Genomic DNA, 25930 nt, shown 5'->3' on the forward strand with positions numbered 1-25930 from the left:
GTTTGTCCTAACACCTGTAAATGGAAATACACATAAATTAACGTTTATTTGGCTAAAAGTTTGCTGTACATTTGGATGACTTGTGAAAGATTATATTTAACTACATGTGGAAGCACAGCCTTAAAGAGCAACTTGCAGGTTTTTTCAGAAAGTTAATTGTCTTTTGTTTGTTTGAGAAGCCTAAGAGTCAGCGTCGACATATACTGTACTTAACCCTCCTATTGTCTTCGTTTTCCCCCCCCTTACTTTGGTGTTCGCTGTCAAATTTGACCGGTCCTGTTTTAACTGCTATTACATTAACACAAAAACCATTAATCATCACCACATTTCATTTAACACCCTTTCAAACTGTACATATTTTATCAGACTACTGGCATACATGAACAACTGCAGTAAATATAAAAAGAACAGACACTGAACATGTATTGCGTGTTCCAGGTGTGATCCATGTGGGGGGAGGGGCACATAAGAGCGGGAAATGTGTCAAATTGTTCTCTGTGTGTGTTTGTGTGTGCCAAGTGTGATTCACATGGGGGGATGGGCTCATAAGGGGGGGAAACACATCTAAAGTATGTGTGTGTGTGTGTGTGTGTGTGTGTGTGTGTGTGTGTGTGTGTGTGTTTATCTGATCCGGATGGTTACTAATTCCTTTTCTTTATGGCGGTCATGTTTGACCGGGAACACCATGGGTGTTACAAAGTTCACTAAATCATCCAAAATCCAATGAAAGTTGTGATCAGCAATTGTATATGTTCAAATGTCTACTGTGAAGGATATCATAAAGCCTTAATGCAATCGAATGTAAAACAAAAAAGTTATGATTGATAAAAGTAGTAAATCGGTGAGATTTGACCCGAAGACAACAGGAGGGTTAAAAGACAATATGAAAGTACTCATTTTGCAATATGCCTGCAGTCAGACAGCATGAAACCATTTACCTTAATTAAAACGTACATCCATTATCATCACTGTCAGTTTTTTACTTTTCAATTAGAGATGATGATAATGACAGGTGTTAATTGTAATGAAGACAGTCATAATGATAATGAAGATCATTATTTCTCTGATTATGTGCATATTGCGTGGAGGTAAACGAGTGATGATGAATATAATGATTATCACACAACTAAAAACATCTACTCATTAATGTTGGCATTTACATTTTTTACATTAGGTGACACTTCAATTATAATTATTTATGGACTCCATAGCAACAGCTCTTGATAAAACACAAAGCTGTTTTTCTTAATAGAAATACTTTGGTTTTTGTTGACTTTTTAATTATCATCACATTAATCCTCCATTAAGGTTGTAAATCAGTTTTGCAAATGGCTTCACTTATTGCAGGGAGTCGTTTTGAACACCTGGGTCGACGTTGAGTGACCTTTGTGGAATCGATGATGATCAAAACACGGATGAAAGCATTACATTAAAATGAGAGCCACTCTGTGCTGATATCACTTCCCTCCTGTGGATTAAACAGCTCTCAGTTTATTGCTGTTTGCTTTGGCTTTTAAGGCGGCGGGTCATCAGGCGTTCCGGGAAAGAAGCGCTTCATAACACACACACACACACACACACACACACACACACACACACACACACACACACACACACACACACACACACACACACACACACACACACACACACACACACACACACACACACACACACACACACACACACACACACACACACACACACACACACACACACACACACACACACACACACACACACACACACACACACACACACACACACACACACACACACACACACACACACACACACCCCTAATGGATTTTATGACCGTGATGGATCCCACTGTTTCCTGCATTATCAACATTAGACCCATATAAAGCACTGATTGGTTTAGGGTCCACAATACATCTTTTATCTTCTGCTGCATCAAGAACCATTTAGGCTTTCTGACCTCAGAGTCAAAACTACGCATGGAGAAGCAACGTTCAGTTATATGCTCCATTTATCATCACTAACAATAAAGAGGTTTTTGAACATTAAAGCATGGAGACATGTCACAGTAGAGACACTACATACTGATATACACCTGGACATCAGCAGGAGAGGACTCTTTAAAGTAGAGAGACTACATACTGATATACACCTGAACATCAGCAGGAGAGGACTCTTTAAAGTAGAGACACTACATACTGATATACACCTGAACATCAGCAGGAGAGGACTCTTTAAAGTAGAGACACTACATACTGATATACACCTGAACATCAGCAGGAGAGGACTCTTTAAAGTAGAGACACTACATACTGATACACACCTGAACATCAGCAGGAGAGGACTCTTTAAAGTAGAGACACTACATACTGATATACACCTGAACATCAGCAGGAGAGGACTCTTTAAAGTAGAGACACTACATACTGATACACACCTGAACATCAGCAGGAGAGGACTCTTTAAAGTAGAGACACTACATACTGATACACACCTGAACATCAGCAGGAGAGGACTCTTTAAAGTAGAGACACTACATACTGATATACACCTGAACATCAGCAGGAGAGGACTCTTTAAAGTAGAGACACTACATACTGATACACACCTGAACATCAGCAGGAGAGGACTCTTTAAAGTAGAGACACTACATACTGATATACACCTGAACAACAGCAGGAGAGGACTCTTTAAAGTAGAGACACTACATACTGATATACACCTGAACATCAGCAGGAGAGGACTCTTTAAAGTAAGATGATCCGATAAAGTGATATGACATGTTTCCCTACCTTGCCGCCACTCCAACAATTTAAACCAATCAAATGGTCGTCTGTGGTTTGTTTCAACTACTAATTTAAATGAAATGCAGTAGCGAATGCAGATCAGCACAATTATTTGGTTTACTGAAAGCTCATTAACTCACAATAGTCTTGGATTCTTAAGCTTGTATCTTCATTGTGAGTTGTTTTGGATAAAAGCCATCGTAATCATTTCTGAAAAAAAGACATTTGAGTATAAAAAGCAGTGACATTACCCTGCAGGAATGATTGTTTCTGTACTTCTCCTCCTGCGTCGAAAATTGCAAACTGTCTCGTGCCGTCTGTACGCTCCAATAATGAGCCTGATTTTCCCCTCGGTGTCAAAACAAGCATAGAAACAGGGGTTATTCGCCGGTTGCAACACATTTGCAAGACATGTATCAGACAAAAGCTGGAAGAAGGCCTAATGCTTCTGGTTTGGTTTCTCATGACACAGATCCCATTAGCTGAGTAGCGTATGCTGGTGGGAGACTCGTGGTCCCATTATGATCCTAATGCCAGCAAAGGAAAGGCTAATGGTCTCTATTTGGAGTTTAATGATGGATCTATTTCATGCATGTCATGGCAGAAATAACAAAGTCAAATTCATCGTCTTAGAAACAAATTTTTATTTGACGAAAGTATCTTTTCTCTCAGGGTCAAGAATAGGAAATACTTTACAATTTTGATTGGAACTCATTATACACACAGAAAACACAACCAAAAGCAAACGGGTTGAAAAGGTGAGATGTTAAAGGAAAACATTCATGAGTTGTTTTTCAAGTTGAAATCATTTTTTGGGGCATATATTCAAACTGACATTTGATCTCCTGCCATCGGAAAGGAACAAAAAGAGACAAAAACAAAACTCAGTGCCGTAGATGTGACTCTACTTAGAACATTAATCAAAGCAACCTTGGTACATGGAGGTTAAAATGGCAGTGAGATTTATATATTCTAAAAAAACAGAAATCCTGAAGTTCATGCTTTTCGTGAAGAGGTTATATTTACCAAACAGGCTGGTTTGAACCATGTGAAGCTGTTCTATCTCTGCTCACTGATAGTAACTAATGTTATCTTCCTTCCTACAGACAACTGAAGCATGAAATACCTCAAAAACTAAACTACAAAGTGGTGCAGTGATGACATCATTTTGTAGTCCCACCAGGAAGTTAGCATTACACCGGTTCCCTCCACAAAAAACTATAGGATTTTGGAATACTTAAAAAAATTCTGTGGCAAACCCACAGTTAGGATACTTACACATTTTGTTCAAAAGATGAATCTCTACATATTAACATCAGTTTGTGATTTCTTACGCAAAAAGCTAACGTTATAAAAGGAACTACAGATGGTCACATGACTTCATCTCACGCAACGGGCGTTTTTTAAATTCAACACTGGGTTATTTACTGCTGATTTTATATCGTAAAATAAAACGTCAGAATCTCTTCAGCTTGTGTAGACCTTATTTTAGGCGTCTAATCCCAAAAACTTCAAAAAAACATTTGACTTCAAGACGAGGGAACCGAAGTGGTAACATCCTGACTCATTTCCTGGTTTGAGGACTCATTCCTGCACCACTCTGTTTGCCTGATTAGACACAACTAAGGGCAAGGGAGAAAATAGGTTTTTAGTAATTTGGGAGAACTTCCCCTTGGAGGCTTTACATTATAACTCAAGTGTACGTAAGCAGAGACTAAGTTAAAGTCTGTTCTTCTGAACTGTACAACAGCTATAGTAGAGGTGGTATGACAAATACTTATGAAACACATGAAAATGGACAAAAACTGAGAGTTCAATTGGATTGGATTCATGGCGATGCACCGTAAAGAGCTTACATTACCAATATGTTATCGAATGTACAAACGCCTGGGTGACAAAGAACTGGGAAAACACATTCAAACGCCTCGATCTGCTGGTTGCATTTATGACCCTGAAAAAACTGTCGAGGAGGCCAAAGGAAAAGTCAAACTGGAACCCACAGTAAAATATTTAGCTGCACGCGTTGGCAAATCTATTCCAAACTCTTTGGCATGTACGACCAGCAAAACTCCATTTATCTTTTACTTATCAATATAAAAAATTGAAATAGAAAAAAAGTATCAAATTTGACGTCTCCTATGGTTTTGTTATCTTACAATAAAACGTTAACATCAAGTGTTTTATGCCAAAAAAAAGGCCGTATATCAATGCTACAAAAACAAATCTAAGCCTTTATTTACACAGCGACACATCATTTCTGTACAGGACATTCATTTTGATTACAGCGCACATTCATGGCTCAGACATCCTGAGCACACACTGACTCAAAAGCAGAAAAATAGGATTTGTTTAGGTACCGATGGAAGGGGCTGATGTTCTCTTGTCCTTTTCCTGTGACTGAGTCTCGTCACATAAAGTCATTGAGCTCTGCCTCCAGAGCAGCGGCCATTTCGTCCGCCTCCGAGCTGCTGTCTCCTCCTTCCTCGTTAGAATCCTTCGAAGACTCGTCAGCAGATCCTTCCTCTTCATCGTCCTTTTTCTCCTCCTCTTCCTCCTCCTCCTCCTTGGCTTCATCGTGCTTACGTTTGTGGCCCCTATGGAAATAACAAAGCTGATTTAGAAAGAGAACCGTAAAGCCTTCACCTCTGGGAATCATCTGCTCCAGAATGAAACTGGATTTATAGCGTAAACATGAAGGTCTTATTTTAAAGTGATGCCAAAATGCTAAATGTGCTTTTGGCTTTGCTACGAGATAGAACAAATGCAAAATAAAAAGCAGAGTCAAATGTGAACCACACTGCTCTACTTGCTCTGGGAAACTTCTGTGTAGCAATGCAGTGGGAGTCACCGACTCAAAGGAGACACGGGGTGAGCTGGAGCTTTGATGTCAAACACTGATGGTTTATTTAGGAGCTTCGGTCGGAGAATTCACATCACAAGTCAAAGAGCCAGAGGTTCTGACTTCACGGTAGAGTTGCCACGTCAATTCTGAAGAACTCTACCCCAGACCCGTGTCTTTAGCTAGTTCAGAGAGACTAATCAACATGAATCAGAACACCTCTATCAGCTGATGCCAACAGGCAGGAGCAGGGAGACAGAACACTGAGAGCACAGCACCAAGGTTACAGGTGCGTGTGCTCAGTCAGGACAGAACTGATACACTGGGTCAAAGTTATGGGCCTTGGAAAATATTTCCCCAACAATAGTGACAGGAATAGTTTGACATTGTGGGAAAAACCCCATAGCTCACTTACTGAGTTATACTCACTGTTATGTACGTGTTATAAATGTATTTGTTCAAGCCATTAAACGTAATGTCATTTTGAGGTTTCATGGGAGTTTTGTGTGAGCTTTAGAGGTGCTGCTTGGTGGATTTTAATGGAGCAACGCTTTATTCCATTTCTAGTCTTTGTGCTAAGCTAGTTGCTAGCTGTAGCTTCATACTGTACAACAGGGCTATTCAATTGGCGCCCCGGGTCGATATTTACTGGCCCTTTGAGTATAATGTTAAAAAGTAATCTACTTTTTTTTTTTGGCCAGAGTGTCTTTATTCCAGAGATGGTGTTACATTGAGAGATGGAGGGGAAGACATTGCCTGAAAACTTTGGCGAGCTCGGGTTCGAACCCACCCACTAGCTACTGTAGCGACAAACTTTCATTGATTGCATCTCTGCGTGAATGATTAGATAATTTCACCTATAGGAAATCAAATCAAATGATGTTGATGGTTAAATTAGCTTCACAGGTAGGCCTACTGAGTTCTGAACTCGCCATTTAGATCTATAAAGGCCTCTGGGCTATGTTGTTTGATTTAAACACAATATATGCACTCCACTATGCTGCTGTAGTATTTACTGTATCTGAAGCTCTTAATTTGATTGCTCATATTTCAAGCCATCTTTTTCCCGGCCCCTTGCTTTGGATCATTTTCATCAACCGGCCCCATTCCAAACTAATTGAATAGCCCTGCTGTACAAGGCATGCAGACATGCAAGTGCAGCCAACTTTCCCATTGACCTCTCGGCAAGAAAGTTTCCACTTTTCATGTATTGAATAATTTTGATGCCCCATCGAACAATGTTCACCCTTGTTCATTGTTTTCTTGGACTACTAAGGTAATAAATAAGTTGTTTGCTCGCGTGCTAACAGTCACCTGGTATGGTCAGCTGGCAAGTTGCACCCAAATTATATTGCTATGTAGTTAGCTCCAATGGCTAATCAAGTGGTCTGCTATCTGCGTTTACTTTTTTTGGACCCTGAGAAAAGTATTTGAAATTATTTCAGTAAAATGGAAGCTTTTTGGAATGTCCTGCTTGCCCTGAAACGTTGTTTTACCAGAGGCTCGTTTAATTAATCACTTTGGTGAAGACGATGACAAAACCCGTTTCTGTTTTCCAGCTAGAAGCAAAAACTGAGCTCTCGATGTTAAACATTGGGAAAAAATAGACCAGTTGTTTCAAAAGCAAATGAAAGCAGTAGGGTTTGCTCTCCAAACTAAAACATTAAAAGAAAGTGAACAACTTTTATGAACCGGCTGTCCCCCTGAGAACCACATGAAGCAATTAACAAAGGCCTGTTCTCCTTACAGACTGTAGCTGAACTCCTCCCATGCACAAAGGGATGTAAAGCCCTCCAATATTAAAGAGCAAAACACAAGAAAGTACAGCAGTGACGAGGGATTCAATCGGGAAACCAACACTGGGGCGAAAAAGATAGTTAGATTGAACAAAGAGGACGAGATAAGACGATAAGGCCTTTGGAAAGAAATCTCATTAAAATAAAAGTGTAAATGAGGCAAAAAGAAATGGACTTAAGATCTGAATCACTCGAGATGACCACATCAATACAAAAACTCATTTACATTTCTATTAAAGAATCCATTGCAAACCCAACAGGCCACAAGCATCTTGGGTTGTAAAGTTTCCAGAACAATGAGTGACTGTGAAGATCATCAAATAGACAAGCTTCTGGATTTCACTTATCATGAGGAAGTAAATGTTGATTGCACAATGTAATGACTGTGGAATAATTGTATCTTTGCTACTCCAGGTATGATCCTCTAGGAAAACGTGGTTTCTGGCACAAAGCTTTGGATAACAAAATGAAGTGTCCTGTTCAGTGTTACCAAACTTTACCAATGAAAATAGCTAGCACTTGCTTCAGAAGTCCTCCATTGACTTCTACTCTGAGCAGCATTGGGAAGAACTAACAATATGTTGATGATGGTCTGGATGAAATGCTATATGGTCACTTGCAGTCGGCTGTTACGGCCCGTCCACACGGCAGCGTGTGTTGAAGCTTCAACGCTTCTGCCCATTCACTTTGAATGGGGTGACGTCACGCTTTGCCAAACTGCATTGTGGTTCTGTCGCTTCGCTTTCCTCGCGTTGCTCGCTTCAAAAGTTGAGCAATGTTCAACTTTTGAAGCTTCGACGGAAGCGTCAGCCAATCGAATCATATGCCAGTACAAGCTGTAGCCAATCAAACCGCGTGCTTGTGTGTCCGGGGCGGGAGATTCATGTGACTGGTTGTTGGTCGAGCTTCAGACACGCCCACCGGCAAGCTTCAACGCACGCCGCCGTGTGGACGTACCGTTAGAGAAACGGAAAGAGTCTTAGATGTGTATTATACAAGGAATAAACTCAAATGGATTAAAGATTAAACCAAATCTGATTCCTAAGCTTCTAAATGCATTCTCTCTTTCCACTCCCATCCAGCTTCTCTCTGACATCCCCTGCATGTAGTGGCTTATTAGCATGACGCTAATGAGGTGTGTAGGGGGTTTTCTATGGTTATGGTTGAGGACTGACACTGGCTCTGCTGAGACAGAAAGAGATCCTCTCATTAGTGTTTGGTGCTGTCAGACAGCCTCGCTAACCTGCTCAACAGCAGGCTGCCGTTGGGTGTTCATTAAAAGGTCAGATGTCAGCTAATATCTGCGAAGAAGCGAGGTGACAGGACAGCTACACTGGACCCCCTGCAGACCGTGTGATGTGGGTGTGAGAGGGAAAAGGTTGCGTATGTGTTACATGATCCGTGAAGTTTTAATTTTCAGAGATCCAGGCTCTGGTCAGAGGGTAATGTGAGGCTGGGAGGTGAGAGCAATGATCATTTATTTGGGGAAAATGGGAGAAAATGAGGCAATCCCAAATGTAACACCATCAGTAATTTTGCCACTGCTACCTGGGCTGGTTGGAAACACGAGATGAGTCACTGCATATAAATATATACAGTGTTTTCCATACATTGATTTATTTGTGGTGGGCCGCCACAATTAAATATCGTCCGCCACAAATGGATCTCATAATTAAAAAAAAATTATTATTATTATTTTTGACGGTGGTCTAATGGATAGTGAGGTGGGCTGATGATCAGAAGGTTGCGAGTTCAAATCCTGCCTGGAACACCACTACTAGTGTGCCCGTGAGCAAGGCACTTAGCCCTCAGTTACTCCAGGGAGAATGTCCCTGTGATTGGTCATTGTAAGTCGCTTTGGAATAAGGCGTCTGCTAAATGCCTGAATTGTAAATTATATTTTTGGGAGAATAAACCCCACAGATCCTCAACTCCGGTGTGTTTCACTCACTAACAACGAAACACAGAGCAACAAGAACGTTGGGTGTGGTTCCCCCTCAAATAGAATCAAATTCTGTGGGAAACACTGATATATATATATATATATACACATATATACATTCACTTTGTTAGAAAGTGAGGGGACACTTTCTTCAGATAAAACTACTAAGTGCCTCCCGTACATACATAATGTACATACAAACATATGCTTCTAATACTTTTTTGACCACTAGCGCAGTAACTCAGTTATGCGAGCTGCAAAGCAGAAGCAACAATATCTTCTTTACTATTCTCTTTTGAATTATTACTAATATTAAACATGTCTCAGTTCCAAGTTGCAATACTTGGGAAAGACACCTAAACAGTCCTCGAGATTGTACAAGTTCTGTTTGTGCAGATAAAGCTCTTCTCAAAGTGTACAATTCATTGTGCACACTATTTCCAGAACAGTTTTAACAAGTGATCCTAATGCAAAGTGGTGAGGGGCAAAATTGGCCATTTCCAAGAGGGATGGAGACATTTCCCCAGCGCCCCCAGTAGAAATGATGCCCGTGTACACGCTGACAAACCTCACCATCCCTCTCTCATTTCCAAATATTAACAGTTGAGACAGCGGGGGTGAGGTCCTTCATCGCTTTCCGCCTCGCATCATTACATCCAATCTAAATCCTCGTCTTTTAATCCAACCACCCACAGACACACATGCTCCCACCACGCTCACTCATGTCGGCTTCAGTTGTAATCCCTTCTTTATTACATTTCTTCTGCTGGTTAAACTGCGCCGCTACGAAGGCCGCCTCAGCTTTATTTACATTTGAACAAACACACCTCTGACAGAGTCGTCTTCAACACATGACGTCACCACATCTGGAAATGTACGACTTGAGTTTTCATTTGGATCTTGAAAAAGTAATGGTTCAAACTTTTTATTCATAAGCTGCAAAAGTAGGCCGATACAAAAAACGAACGATGGATCGTTTATTGCAGGAAGGGAAGCAGTGCTGCAAGTTTCCACCATAACAACATGTTTTATTCTTATTCTGGTAAGAAGTAGGGATTATGGCGACACGATTTGGTAAAAAATAACTAATTGCGATTGTTTTTGACTGAAATCAGAGACTGGGAATGTTGTTATTGAGAAATAAACAAAAACAACCACAGTCAGGATATTTGAAAGGAGGATCTGTACCAAACAAATATAGTATATACTGCGTTTTGATTAATTGTACAGCTCTGTAAAAAAGGGATCGACCAATTCAAATTGCTGCATAGGTATTTGGACAAATACTGAGTTGACTAAGCGAGTCACTCAACGTGCCAATCAACATCTAATACATCTTTTTCATCATGTCATAAAATGATGTACTTACGTTACTAGTAACATTCACTCAGTCACAGTGGCCTTTACGTTACATTTAAAAGATCCCAGTGGACAAATATTTGAAAGTTCAACACCTACCCTTTGACAACACAAAATCCATCGCCCTCTGCCACCATAGAGGATATTCAATCCCGTAAACGCACCTAGAGAGCGAGGATAAATAAAAGGCAGCCAAAGGTTTACTGCCACCCTAGAGACTGCTTTGATCATTTTAAAGAAATCCAAAGACCATGAATATCTTTACGCCATTGCGAGATACTCCATATAAAATACCACACATCTGCAGGTAGCAAGGGGTTGAATATCTTGAAAGTTATTAGGACCATCCTGCTTAAATATGTGGATATGGATTGCTGATATTCATTTCATGAACTTGTATGATGACAATAAAGGAATTAAGTTTAACCCATCCAATAGTAGTTATTAGAAATTGTATATATTTCAGTCTGGAGCAAAATGTTGAATTGATCGACCAACTAATTACATGACAACTAAATCTATTAGGTGCCGCTCACACGGGAACGTTTGCATTTAGGCACAGAATGTGTTTTCAAAAAAAATCACACGTATTCGTTTCATTTGATGTGTCTGTTCACACGAGAACGCTGGACACGCTGTAGTACATATGCCGGGACTGTAAGTGGCGCTGTAACTAACCGCCACAAAATACACCAAAAGCAGCGAAGAAGACCCCGGAGCAATGTTGCCATGGCTACCCTTCTGTTTATGCCCCGCGGTGGATTTAGCAACATGTAGTAGTTCATGTAATTCTCCATGTCCACTTGCTGCTGATGGTTGTGGTAGAGGAGCTTTAGATTTTGCACTAACATCCGTAGCATGGTCACTAGCAGTAGCACTAGCAGTAGCTACTGACCATGCTACAGCAGTGAGCAGCAGAGGCGGGGAGAGGTGGGGCTATCGTTATTTTTCCAGGAAATGATCGTATAGAGGGGATTACACGGACTCGTTTGACCCCCCAGAGCGTTTCGTTTGCAAATCTATCCACCTTGGGACACGTTATCGTTTGTGGGGTCCGTTTCCATCGTTTTGTTACGGCCTCGTGTAAATGAAAGGGCTATAAGCAAGAGAAACTATGCAGATCCAACCCGTTTTGTTCTTGTGTAAATGGCACCTTAATCAACACATTGAAAAACAAATTCAAAATCAAATCCTGAAAACACATAATCAAAATTCCTATGGCGGCATCTGAACACTCAAGTTACCATCTCACCTTTCCTAAAGCGCAAAGGGTTTGATGAATTCATCCTTCAAAGACCTCAGTATGCTTTAATGCTCGACTCCCTTTAAATAAAGTGCAGTCCTATTGTTTTAAGTGGCTCCCTGGAGAGGTTGAAGGCTGAGCCAAATACCAAACGGGAGAGGGGGGGTTACAAACCAATTTTGGAGAGATGAAGGTGACATGGATCACCAGCTTGAAAGACAATATAACCCAGGGGTGTCCACACTTTTTCAGCTTGGGAGCTACTTTTAAAATGACAAAGCCCAAAAGATCTACCTACAGGGCCGCCCCTGCCCAATCTGTGGCAAATGCCATAGTAAGGATGGATGATAGGCTAACTTTAAAAAAAAAAAAAAAATGTAATTATTATTTTATTTTTTTAATGCCATGCGATCTACCCACACTACCTTTGCGATCGATGTAATGGGCACCCCTGAATTGTAACCCAAAGATTTTCCAGAAACAAAAATTCTAAGTTATCATAAGTTTCCCCGTTGTTACCCTTTATTTGTTGGATACACTATGGCTGATCAGACAGTTGGGATCTTACAAAACACTCACTGTAAATATTGTATTATCTCATACACCTATCTCTGATCTGGTAGTGTTCATTTAAACTAACAATCTTTGTTTTCTATGTGGAACAAATCTGCTCAAATCATCAGTGTTTTAATCAGGATTTCAAATCAATTCTGTCAAAACACCTTCATTGAAATGGTACTTCTTACTGGAAATCTTAGTGGAAGTTTTGGCAGTAACCAGGGTCTATGCAGGAATCCTGAAGTCAAATGTAATTCCTTTTAAGACCTTTTTTAAGACCATTTCAATACATTTTAAGACCTCATCGCCACTTGGAGTTTTAACCGGTTACCTTGGCGACACACTTTACCTCACATTCACTATATACAGTATTGATTGTCCTTCCTTCTTATCTTCCAACCATTTGGACGCAGACTTGCATTTCCCCATAACGATGTTGTTTAACAACCGGCGAAAAACGGACCTTCACGCTATCAAGCAGTAAGCGTGCGATGTCCTGTTCAGATGACGTCAAATCCAACGGGATGCCATCAATAAACTACACAGAATCACACTACACACCTACGCGATGATTACATTCAGGCAGACTGTAGAATACAACCTCTTTGGACCATTTATATACTTATTGAAAACAAGCTACAAAATGTAACACCTTGGGAAATGCCCTTTAATACTTTTTAATAGCCTTAATTTTCGCTAAATTGATTTATCAACTTTTAATACTTTTTAAGACCACGCGGACACCCTGAGTAAAGGACCATGTGACATTGCAGAGAATAGCAATGTGCACAATGCACTTTTAGCGGCACTTTTAGTGGTAGAGGAGAGTTTAGACTTGGTTATATGTATCAGTGAGATACAATACAGAAACACTGGCTTGTCAAGAAGTTGTAAAATGTTGACAGCTGCATAATTCAGAGCACTTTAAATCAACCTGCTATTAATCATAAGTGTTGAGGCGGCACCCACCGATCAACTAATAATCATCAGGTGGAGTTCTAGTTATTTATCCTACTCTAAAGGTCATTGACTTGGGAGAAAACTGGTAACCTTCTTGGTGAAATCTGACATTTCCAACTCCTTCCAGATGGTAGGAAATTAAACTCATGCAAAAAACTCTATTTTGTTCCTCAGAAAATACCACAAATGTCAGATTTGATGATGCAAAAGTGTGTTATTATAGACACAGATGGTAAGGTTATTACTTTGAGATGTTATTATCTCTATGTACTATGATTGCTTTACGGGTGTCAAGAGGAAACGCTGCTGAACGCCTGCTGGTGAACAAACAGCCTCAACACACCATTACAGTTTTATAAGTGATACAAAATGACTAATATAAGTTAGGAAAATGGCATCTGCCCCGAGTCAAGATGTCTTTCCATGAGACTGTTTGTTTGAGTCCAGGCAGCACTAACATGGCCAAGAGGAGCATTCAGTAGGGCTAAGGCGGGGAAAGACTTAACAGATCGGACAAAAGAACAGTTTAATCTTGTGATGAATAGTCGCCATCAGTGCTGAATCTGATAAAGTAGTGAGCTTTTACTGAAGCTCAAAACTGCAAACTCTACCAAAGGCATCTCAATCCAGGGCTGGTGAGGAGGTAGGCAGAGAAAAATTAGGACAGGAGGAAGCCCTTTAAAAAGAAAAGACTTCAAAAGCTACTGACAACTCAGCTTAGAGCAAAACGGCAAACGGAGGAAATAAAGTGTGAAAGAGGAAGAAATGGAGCACGAGCGAGGGAGGTAATGAACTCAATAATGAACTCAACTTCGAGGACTCAAATCTTCTTTTTTTTAATGCAAGGTTTTCTTACAGTCTAAAAGGGTCAGCGCCCAAAGCCCTCACCCCAAGAGATTAGGTTTGCAAAATTCCGGGAATTTTCAAAGATGGAAACTTTCCACGGGAATTAACGGGAATAAACTGGGAATTTTCTAAATTGAAGGTTGGCTCTTCATAGGGAACTTAAACATAGTTGGGGAAAGTATATTTTAGCATAATCTTGACTAAAACAAACAGGTGCCATTCAAGCACACTTGAATATCCATGCCATAGCACACTGCATACTGCATTGCTATTGAGACCACACAAAGGTTCGCAACAGGCTCATAAATGTGAGCGTGGAAAAACTGGTTGGCATTCGGGCAAAACCTCTCTGAGCCTGACAGAGCCATCCTCAACAAGGCTGGACAGTGACACTACAGAGGAAGACTGAGTGTGATGTTGATGAGGCCCAGGAAGAGCCTGTTGACTGAAAGGGTTTAGCGAAAATGCAGAGGATCGTTTGAAGGAAGATGTGCATGTTTAAAGGGACTGTTTGGAGGGAGAAGGGCTCTTTTCATTTAACCTTTTGAATGGGACTTTGTGGGGATCTTTGGATGGGGGGTGCATTTTGTTTCATTTTTTAATGAGTGGGGTTGGGGTGGATGAGTAACATTTAACTCAACATTCCTGTTTTCGTTCTTCAATGAAACAAATAATTGTTCAATAAAATAATTAAAACTTGTTCTGTTCTACTTAAAAAAAATAAAAATGTTGAAATGTCATGTTGTTTTGTTTAATTTTGCATCGAATATTTCCAAAATTCCCCAGCTTAACTTCCCATGGAAACTTTCCGGAAATTTACCGGAAATGTTCGGCCCCTTTGCAACCCTACAAGAGATTTTAAACCCTTTTTCCAATAGATCTACGGACAGTATTTGGCAATCAGGTTCGGATATTCTCAAATCAGAAATAAAGGAATTAAGTATGAAGACATGGCACAAAAGCTGTCATGTAGCTGGTTTGTTACGTTGTTGTTAACATGAGTCTCTTAAAGTGACTTAGTTTGTCTCATGATTTGGAGTTGGCTCAAACCCTAACCCTAAATCCATCCATCTTTTACTGCTTATCCAGGGTTCGGAGAAGGCTCAAACCACATCAACTGGCTCCTTTCTACGCCAAGAAACACCGGTTCTACTTCGAGTATCTTCAGACTTATCTTATCCCCAAGGGAGATGTCATCCGCCCTCGAGAGAAATACCCATTTCAGCCGCTTGGATCCGCAATCTCGTCCGTTTTGGTCACGACCCATCCTTCATGACCATAGATGGACAGATAGATTGAGAGCTTTGCCTTCTGGTTCTTCTCTCTCTTTGAGACAATGGTCCAGTAAAGCTACCGCTGCTCCATTGTCCTCTCACTCGAGAAAAAAACCCAGAGATACTGGAACTCCATCCCTTTGGGTAAGGACTCGAGTCCATTGGCTAACCCTTATCCATTAAATGAACTGATTTGGTCCTTCGTGTTCTCAGATACAGTTTCCTGTGGTAGGTTCAGGGACGCGGTGCATGTGTGAAAGAGACTATACTTAACACATGAATAACGGACCTTGAATACGATCAATACAGTATTCTTTTCAGACTTCACAATCGTTTTCCATGCTCGAGTCGATAAGTTACAATAGGAGCTGATGTCTCTGTAACTCAAAAGGAGTTGTGGATCCAATGCTTTTTCTGTTTACAGACTTATTGCAGCCTGCGGGAGGGATAGTAGCATTGCAGGTCACTTTTCATCACTGGCTGTCCCCTATAATCCCACATCATTTAAAGCAGATGTGTCAAAGGCAGATGTATTCAGCTTTATACACCCTCTGATGTTTTTATCAGCTCAATATGCAGCGAGCTGATAAGCAGTGCAGTTAAACGATTGTTTCTCATAGAGATATCATCTTCCCCTGACTCTCATTATATTATCCTGCAATGAAAACTGACAAACAGGAGGATGAAAGGACGTGTGGGGGTTTTATGAGATACGTGTCAGTTCTTTAAAGCAACGTTTCAAAAACAAGCCGACTTTCTACTGTGTCGCAACAAAAATGAGAAACAGAAATGCATGACGGTGCAATAACAAGGATTAACACAATAACTAAGTTGTTTTTTGAAGCATCCTTTTAATGCCTTGTGAAAATAACATGTTGTAAGAGATTTTAGGAAGGACGCTCTTAGAAAAATTCCTCCTTTGTGTTAATATCCCTCTGGCATGTCTCGGCACTGACTGTTAAAGCAAAGAGGGAATCTTGTATTGAAAAGAATATCTCTAAAAGACTTGATTACAGCAAGCAATATCTGTTTCCATTAACAAATGGGTGTTTTTCTAAAACACAGACTTTAGATATTGGAAAGCTAAGCATTAACATGAAGATTATATCGGTCGTAAAGCTTAAGAATATACTAAATTGAGTGAAAAAACCCAATCCAATCCAACTTTATTTATATAGCACTTTAAAACCTTCAGACCAAAGAGCTGTACAGAGAGATAAGCTCACAAAACACAAAATAAATACATTTAAAATAAAAGATACAAAACAAACCAGAATAAACGTAATAATTAAAAAAGGCAAATGCATGTCGAAAAGGTTCAAGACTCTGAAGGAAATAACATACTCTTGCTTCTACAGGGTCTAAGAAGGAATCCTGAAGTCAGATGTAATTCCTTTTAAGACCTTTTTTAAGACCCTTTCCATACATTTTAAGACCTCATCGCCACTTGGAGTTTTAACCGGTTACCTTGGCGACACACTTTACCTCACATTGACTATATACAGTATTGATTGTCCTTCCTCCTTATCTTCCAACCATTTGGACGCAGACTTGCATTTCCCCATAACGATGTTGCTTAGCAACCGGCGTAAACGGACCTTTGCGCGCTATCAAGCAGTGAGCGTGCGATGTCCTGTTCAGATGACGTCAAATCCAACGGGATGCCATAAATAAACTACACAGAATCACACTACACACCTACGCAATGATTACATTCAGGCAGACTGTAGAATACAACCTCTTTGGACCATTTATATACTTATTGAAAACAAGCTACAAAATGTAATACCTTGGAAAATGCTGTTTAATACTTTTTAATAGCCTTCATTTTTGCTAAATTGATTTATTAACTTTTAATACTTTTTAAGACCCCGCGGACCCCCTGTTCTACCATACAAGAAAACTGCATTATTTTGGCCACTCATCTCTATGTAATGTTAGCTGCAATGTGTCGCATAAAGGAATAATAAGAAAGCCCAATGAAACTGTAATGGTCATGGCTCTTTTCCACATTTGAAACTATTTGATCGAATGGTAGGAACTGTGCGGACTCAAACTAATATTTTCCGTTGTAATACGCTTGTCATACATACGAGATCCAATGTTTTCTTGACTCAAACAAGTAATGATGTGCAGAGTTTGAATTACTCAAGGCTTTAGGAGTAGCCCTATGTTTTGTGGGTGGGAGGTTTTTGTACACATGCATGAACGTGTCCGCCCTACATGCAAAAGTACATAGCATAGCACAAGAAAGAAATAGAATAATTGATCTAACGTGACTATGGTATGCTTTGCTTTGATAAAGAGACCAGACCTATGATGCATCCCATGACTAATTATGGAAATGCTCACAGCCTTAAATATTGACGTCATAAGCTGAGAGCCCTGCCAAACACTGCATGAATTGACAGCATGTGTGTTATTGAAGACACATTCATTGGAAAACGTGATAAAGTAAACATGTCGAGAAGTGCAATATTGCTGTCAGAGCCTATTTGAAATATCTAGAGCCAAAATAAACAGAAAAAAGGAATTTCTATAGAAAGAAACAATTATGTATAGTTCACATCTATCTTTTTCAAATGGGGTTTTCTTGGGAACTCATGTCTATGTCAGGAGAGTAGTACCCTGAGAGTATGTAGGTTACTTGTAGACTTTGCCTGCATTGTGTTGTACAGGAAACTGTCAATACCAAAACAACTAATAAATGACTCTGTCCTGTTGCTGATACACAGGTAATACTTCTGAGTTACATTTGACTTAACATAAAGTTCAAACTGTCTTTACACTACACTAGACCATAGATCTCACACACACAGAAGAGAAACCATGCTCACAGTGAGGTCCCACAGCAACGAGCGTCACAAAGGTGTGATGCAGTGTGTCAACGGTGTGATTCACTGCCGGTGTCATTTATATCTCCCCAGTCACCATGTCTGCATCAAAACACCCCCATTTCTGGCTCATCCCCAGGCAGCAGGATCAGATTAAAGACCCCAGGCGTCCTTTCATATACGGTACTTCCTTCTCTCCGTCTGCTGCTAAGTGGCAGCATCGGTTTTTTGAGAAGGCTGTAGGTATCTTTTCACAGGAGTTCCAGACAGATCTGGACGACTTCAAAGAGTAAGAGGGAAAAAAGCTAAACTTACTGCTGCTCTACTTTCACAGGTTGGCAAGGTGGGGCATTTGTTGAAGACACAATCCCATATAGGAGGAGATCCTTGGGACAAAGCGTTCAATTCGGCAAAATGTCAGTCTGTGTTTGAGAAAAGGGACTCTTGAGAGAAGACTTGAATGCTAAAGACTGGGATGACTTTGATTATTTTTAAAGAAGTTGTGTTTGGGCCCGTTCTAATATATATATATATAAACACTTTTTTCTCTCTGTCTGCTGCTAAGTGGCAGCATTGGTTTTTTGAGATGGCTGTAGGTATCTTTTCACAGGAGTTCCAGACAGATTTGGACGACTTCAAGGAGTAAAAGCTAAACTTACTGCTGCTTTACTTTCATAGGTTGGCAAGGTGGGACATTAGTTGAAGACACAATCCCATAAAGGAGGAAATCCTTGGGACAAAGCGTTCAATTCGGCAATAAATAACCATTAAAGTGTCAGTCTGTGTTTGAGAAAAGCAACTCTTGAAAGAAGACTTGAATGCTAAAGACTGGGATAACTGATTATTTTAAAAGGAAGTTCGGTTTGGGCCAGCTCCAAAGCTGCTTATTCATTTATAAGCTCAGAGTGTCCCTGCTCATGAAATAATGACAAGTTTTCGCTTTGGGGTTTGGCGACTGGGCACTTTATATGAGATATGCAAACAACCCGGCTGTCTGCTTTACCTCTCACATCTCGCAAGTATTACTTAAGCAAGCTGACGATTAAAGGTGACACATGAAAGCTCGGCTGAGGAATGATAGTCATATTAGTAGATTGAAAAATAATAAGGTTTCTAACCAAAGCTCAGATGGCGATGAGATTTGAGTGCCCTTGATGGTGATAGAAACTCAATGTAAATGCAGTGCTAGTCAAACAAAGTAATCAATGATTATCAACACGCTTCACTTCATGTGTTTGTTCCTAAAGGGGAGTGACTTTGTGTCCAGTCATTTGGAAAACGTTAATCGTTAATCAATGTACAAAGGTCATGTCAAGAATCAAGTAAAACAATAGCTAGTGTGTCCGGTACATGAAATAAAGACATGTTGTGTTTGTGTATTTATTGTGTAAGTTAAAGAGGTGAACCTTATCAATAAAGCACTGCACTTTGAAAATATTCTGGACAAACAATACATAGTGCTTAAGATATATTTTTGGTTTTAGTCTCAAATAAAAACAGTGAATTCTACATTTCCATTTAATGAGCGTGTACATAATCCTCTAAAGTGACCGAAAAAATAATCCACAATGTTACGTACACTACTTTCTGCTAACAATCCACCAATGCAATGTGCCCTTATTTTAAATATTGGAAATGTGTCATTGTGCAACAGCTGCAAGGGATGATGCAAAATGCTATGAGGATTCATGTATCTCAGTTACATGGGAGTTGTTGGACACAGTTTCAGTTACATGAGATGATTGAATACTCTAAATATGAAGTTGGAAAAATGGGGGAAAAGCTAGCCTGGCTTGGTCTAGAGCAGGGGTGTCAAACTCAATTTCATCACGGGCCACATCAGCATCATGGTTGCACTCAAAGGGCCGGTTGTAACTTTAAGACTATATACATTTACATATATAAATATATCATATATATAAAATAATGTATTATAATACATTATTGCCTCTGCATTGGATTATTATCGGATAGGGTAATAACTTCATAATTAACTACGTCTGAAAGTAGAAGTCTAGGGCAAACAATTGCAAGTCTCTTTTGCATGTCACAAAATGATTTAAAAAGAAAAGCCAAATTCTGGAAAAAAAGAAAAAAAGTGACATTTTGAAAAGAAAGTAACATTTTGAAAAGAAAAGTAACAGAAAAAAAAAGTAACATTAAAAAAAAAAAAAAGATCAGAGAAAAAAGTCTAATTTGAGATGCATTGTGGGACATGTAGTTTATGGGCAATGTGCTTCTGTAAAGCGGCATGTAACTGTATAATAAACATATTATATAAAAAAAAAAAGGGATGGATGTTGAGGAGGATGACATCACTGAGGCTAATCAAAATCAGGAATACACACTGTCAGCTAAGAAATCCGCATTCAAACAAAACCCAAGGAGGAACTCATGATTGAAGTGAAAATGGATTTTGAACGCTTCCATGTAGGTTTAATAATAATGCTAAAAAACACTTCCAAGCCCCCGTGTTCCTCATCAGTCATCAGTCCATGTCGTGGGTGGCGAGTTCTCAACAACGTCTCAGGTCAAAGAATTTCCTCCCAACTGCTAATTGCCCCACTTTCGATGACATGGTGGCTCCTAATGAGGCACTCTTCACTTCACACCTCCATTGTTGGCACTCGGGCCCTCCATCAGCTGTGGGTAAAGTGTGACAGCATATGTGATAAGAGGTTGGATATTTCCCCATTTAGAAACAGACTTTTATGTAAAAGCTTCCCTGCATTTCGCTGCTTTACTCTTCTTTGTCCTTGAGACAACTAGAACATGTACCGCAGGTTTCAAGGAACAATCAAATGTGTCAAAACTGCAAACCCTGATTCATTTGAATGAGAACATAAGCGCTTTCACACCGGAGTGCTTTTCCCAGGAATAGTTCCGATAGTTCCTGGGATTTTACGTTCACACCAAAAAGATCTGGAACTAGAACTTTTTTTCGGGAACCCCTTTTCACCCCCCGCTAGAGAGGTGGGGCTTTCCGTGGGAGGAAGAGGTTCCAATTTCTGATTGGCTGGGCGAATTGCAAACCACGCCCCGTAAAAACGCCGAAAAGTATTTGTGAAGCCGCCATTGTATTTGCTCGCATTAGCATTATTAGCATTAGCCCAACCCAGAGAGACTAACTTATGGCAACACAAAAAAAAACATGGGAGCGGTGGAGTGATGAGGAGGTGTCGGCATTCTGGCGATTAACGTCTTCTGAAGCCAGTCCCCAACTGCGGGGACTTCTTGCTGGGGACTTCGGGTGGCAGTCTACGCCGTGAAATTGTTTGCAGCCTGCCAGTAAACTCAAAGCAGAAGAAGAAGAAGTGACGTCAGCGGCTTCATTTGTGTAATCTTCCCTCAGGGACTTAGTCCGGTGTGAACGCGATCTACTAGATAGTTTGACTGGACACCAATAGAGGTTGTCAGGCAAAATAGTTACTTAGTTAACTTAACCACTAACAAATCATGCAGAAACAAGCTTCATTGGCTACTCAAATACATGCAACATTTCTTTTGATTTGTTCTTACTGCATTTGTTATAAAATCCTGTCTCGTTGTGAAAGATTATTAATGGGTTTTCTGGGAAGAGGACTCAGAAAATCGAAATTAATCTGTGCGTCTTTGCAAGATATTTGGTCGAGAACAGAGACTCTCTTATTGGGAATCATGCCTCTGGAGGTACAGTCCTAGCTTCTTGTGTGGTTTTTAGCACAAATGATCAATAGTGCATAATGTTACGTGGTTGTGAAGACATGCTACCTTTAAACCGGGACTCCTCACCAGCCAGTGTTTTTACATCGGGGGCGTTTCCAAAAATATGCTTTTATCTTATTCTAACATTCTGCAACCGTCACAAAAACCTAATTTCCCTCTGGGATTAATAAGATATTTTTGATTTAAGGAACGTAAATCAGGCTCAGTTTCCTTCAAAATTCGGACAACTAGATGCTGACTGGTGAATATATAAAATCAATGACAGGTCCTGATGGCAAAAGTAACTCTTCCATAATGCAGAAAACTGTATACTGTATACGCCTTGGTGTGAGGGAAAAGAAGCTGATGCATGCGTGTACGTTTGGTGACAAACAAAAGCTATTACCAGCCTCTCACTATCTCTTTGCTTCACAGTGAGATCAATCAGAACGAAGAGCATGAATAAAAGAAACGGCCTGCCTCACCAGCTTGGATGAAAAACGGGGTCACATTACATGCAGCTTTTCCCACTTGCGAATTCCTCCTTCCTCCGGATCTTTCTATATCTGAAAAGCCTAAGTAAGCAATGGTTTTCCACACAGTGTGTCGCCTCTCTCGCTCTGTTTAACATTGGTTATCAGGGACAGAAAGCAGGGATCATTTTTTGCCGTTTCTCCGTGTTGCTCCGCTTAGAAACAAATACTGTTGGATTTGGTGGGGAAGCCGAGCAAAGCGGACTGCTGTCAATGTCTTTCAAATCTGCGTTAGATCAAATTTCCTGCGTGTGGCATTTTCCACATTTGGGATTCGGGTATCAGGCTTCATTGACAGACTAACAGGACAGCCGTGTGTCGCCAGAAAGAAAGTCCCACGAGTCGGATTGATGGACTGATGGACTCCACGAGGCTTTTCAAGTTATCCCTGCTGAAGAATACCTTGATGGCTTTTAGTTTTGGTGCTTCACGCCACTGAGTTCACAAATAAAGATGACAACGGTTGTCAAATTTTGATCAACTATGAAATGGAGAACTAATCATGTCTGCTGTGTTGGGTTTTATGTTATCAAAGGAAACTGTCAGGGAAACAGAATAGCAGAACTCCCAAAAAGCAGAGCGAAAACAGTCACTTTACAATCAAATAGCAATAAACAAGTTAAAAGAAACCAATCCTATCCCAGCAATACTTGTCTTTTCTAACCTTTAAAATACGAGGAAGATGCAGGATCATTTTCCTAACTATGTAAGGAAACCAAATGGAATAGGACCTTCAGTTGAGGATTTCTACCAAGCAATGTCCTCTTATTTCATTTAATGCATAACTAAAACACCAAATATAACAAATATATAAAGTTGACACTAATACCAGTCAAATACCAGGGAAAAACCTATCTATCTATGATAAGCTTGATTGTTAGATAATAAAAGGCCATGCCGATGTGTTTCGCTTGGGATTTAATGGGTACAAATAGGCCTAGATGTCTTTTAAAGCGCAATGCGATAACACATAAATGTTCGGAGACCCACTGTGCACAAAGCTTACCTCTTCAACGAATCTGACAGCTGACCTTATCTCATCGCAACTACAAGAACCTCTGATTCACCTTTCCAGCAGGAATTTGGTCTGAATACAAACTCTGAAGCAGAAAGGAAACAGTGTGTTTGTTCGCAAAAAACTGTGATCGTACTTTATTAAAATCACCAGAATCAGCTCCGACTGCATGCCACAAAAAAAGAGTCGATGCAGAGCCGATTCAAATCAGATGATGAGCAAAAACTAAATTCAATTAGGACAATTTGCTTCAATCACATCCTGAATGTCAGACACCTGCATACATTCCAGCTGTAATGGTAGACATTTAATTAATCTGCAGCAGGCATCAATATGCCCTGCAGCAGAGCACAACAAAGCCATGTCTGTATACGAGTGGGAGAGACGACAGCTTTCAAAAATGCAAATACAATCATTTGAGCACATGCTGCAGCGATACTGTGTCATTACGGCATTCTTCAGGGGATTAGCAGATTCTTAAAAACAATTACCCACAACAGGGCCCTCGGGTACAGGCGGTCTAATTGGAAAGCTCACAGAGTCTAACTTACAATAAAGGCGTGGAGATAACTGTCGTATTTTCTCCTTTACACCCCCATCTTCTTCTCTATTAGCTACAGCCACCGGCTACTCACATTTAATGAACATTAGGACAAATTCTTTATTTAGAGTGGCAATTACCTTACGTTTAAGGATGTTAATAAAGTGAACGGGCAGCATGCCTGTAAACTCAAATAACTGATTGTTCAGCGTTGGATTATATTCAACCAAAGCAGATTCCAACACCAGATTCTTGACGTAAAATATATAGATAAATCTAGACTTTTAACTTGTATGCATCACTGGGATTTCAGTGTTGCCAGTAAAAAAAGTGAATTGCATATATCTCTCAGGAAAACATTCTATAGGCGCTTTCACACCTACTTTGCCGTACTTAGTTCATCAGAATTGAATTAATCAGAACTCTTTAGTGAAGCCGCTGACGTCACTTCTTCTTCTTCTGCTTTGGGTTTACTGGCGGGCCGCCAACAACTTCACGGCGTATACTGCCACCCGGAGTCCCCGGCCGGAAGTCCGAGTAAATCGCTAGAACGCCGACAGCTCCTCATCTCCACCGCTCCCATGTTTTTTTTTGTGTTGCCATAAGTTAGTCTCTCTGCGTTGGTGCGCTGGGCTAATGCTAATGCTGCCAGCAAATGCAATGGCGGCTTCACAAAACTTTTCCGAGTTTTACGAGGCGTGGTTTGCAATCCGCCCAGCCAATCAGAAATGGGAACTTTTTTCTCCCCAGGAAAGTTCCTGCTCTCTAGCAGGGACGGAAAAGGGGATGGAAAGGTTCTCATGAACTAAGTTCTAGTTCCGGGTTTTGTTTGGTGTGAATGCAACATTTCAAGAACTATCGGAACTACACTGGGAAAAGTATTCCGGTGGGAAAGCGCCATATGTCTACCATTGAGAATGATTAGGCAAATCGGTTTTGTCGGGATAAAAAACACAATTCAGTAAAAAACCAAATGACACATGTCCAAAGTGTTAAAGCAGGAACAAAGTGGAACAGAGTCTGAAGACGTGTTAAGAAAAGAAAATCTAAGAGGCAGATTCAAGCCCCCAGAAAGTGCGCCAGATGATAAAGCAATTGTTTTAGTGGCCAAACGGTGGTACTACAACTTATGTGTCAGTAACTGTACTAATTATCCCATTAGGTTTTCTTGAAAAGTACAAAACAAGATTTATAAAAAGGTTCCCTTCGGAGTAGGGCTGGGTGATGATTCAGAATATTTCAGAATCATATTGTTATTAACTCATATATAAATAGTCATTTGTAAAGTATTTAAATGCAAAATAGGCATTATCATTTGGTTATTGGATTTCGATTATTAATAAAAATGAGCAGCACACGAATTGTATTGAAAATGTGAAACAACCAATGGCGTGACAGAAGATTTTCACCATGTTGCCCTATCGCCCAGTCCTAATATACAATATATATACTTTTTAAACCTAGTGTCTGAACAACCTCCACCATGAACACACTGCAGCCGGCATTAAGCCTCAAAATGGCAAACAAGCTGGGATTTTGAACTCTTCAGAACTACATGAGTGGAAATTGTGAATTAAGACATTTGGTTCTGTCTTTTGGCCGACGTATCCACTCCTGATTAGTGTACGATGTGTTGAAGCCAAAACACATTGAGGCACAGAACGATGGTATCTGCTGTGAAGCTCCGCCAACATGTTTACTGGCAGAAACCCTCGCTGTTTTCTGCATGAACGGCTAATTC

At 40.2% G+C, this 25930-nt stretch overlaps 1 protein-coding gene across 2 annotated transcripts in view; it reads right to left on the minus strand.

Moving 5' to 3' along the window:
• Nucleotides 1–3385: 3385 nt before the first annotated feature.
• ctdp1 (CTD (carboxy-terminal domain, RNA polymerase II, polypeptide A) phosphatase, subunit 1) overlaps nucleotides 3386–25930 on the minus strand; it is a 113759-nt gene continuing 91214 nt past the window's right edge. For both annotated transcript variants that reach the window (XM_079652698.1, XM_079652697.1), the window contains exon 13: nucleotides 3386–5359. In XM_079652698.1, coding sequence (XP_079508824.1) covers nucleotides 5173–5359 — 187 coding nt within the window. In that variant the 3' untranslated portion in view covers nucleotides 3386–5172. The remainder of the gene's footprint in view (nucleotides 5360–25930) is intronic.

This window comes from Notothenia rossii (assembly GCF_949606895.1).
Source record: "Notothenia rossii genome assembly, chromosome: 10".
Lineage (NCBI taxonomy): Eukaryota > Metazoa > Chordata > Actinopteri > Perciformes > Nototheniidae > Notothenia > Notothenia rossii.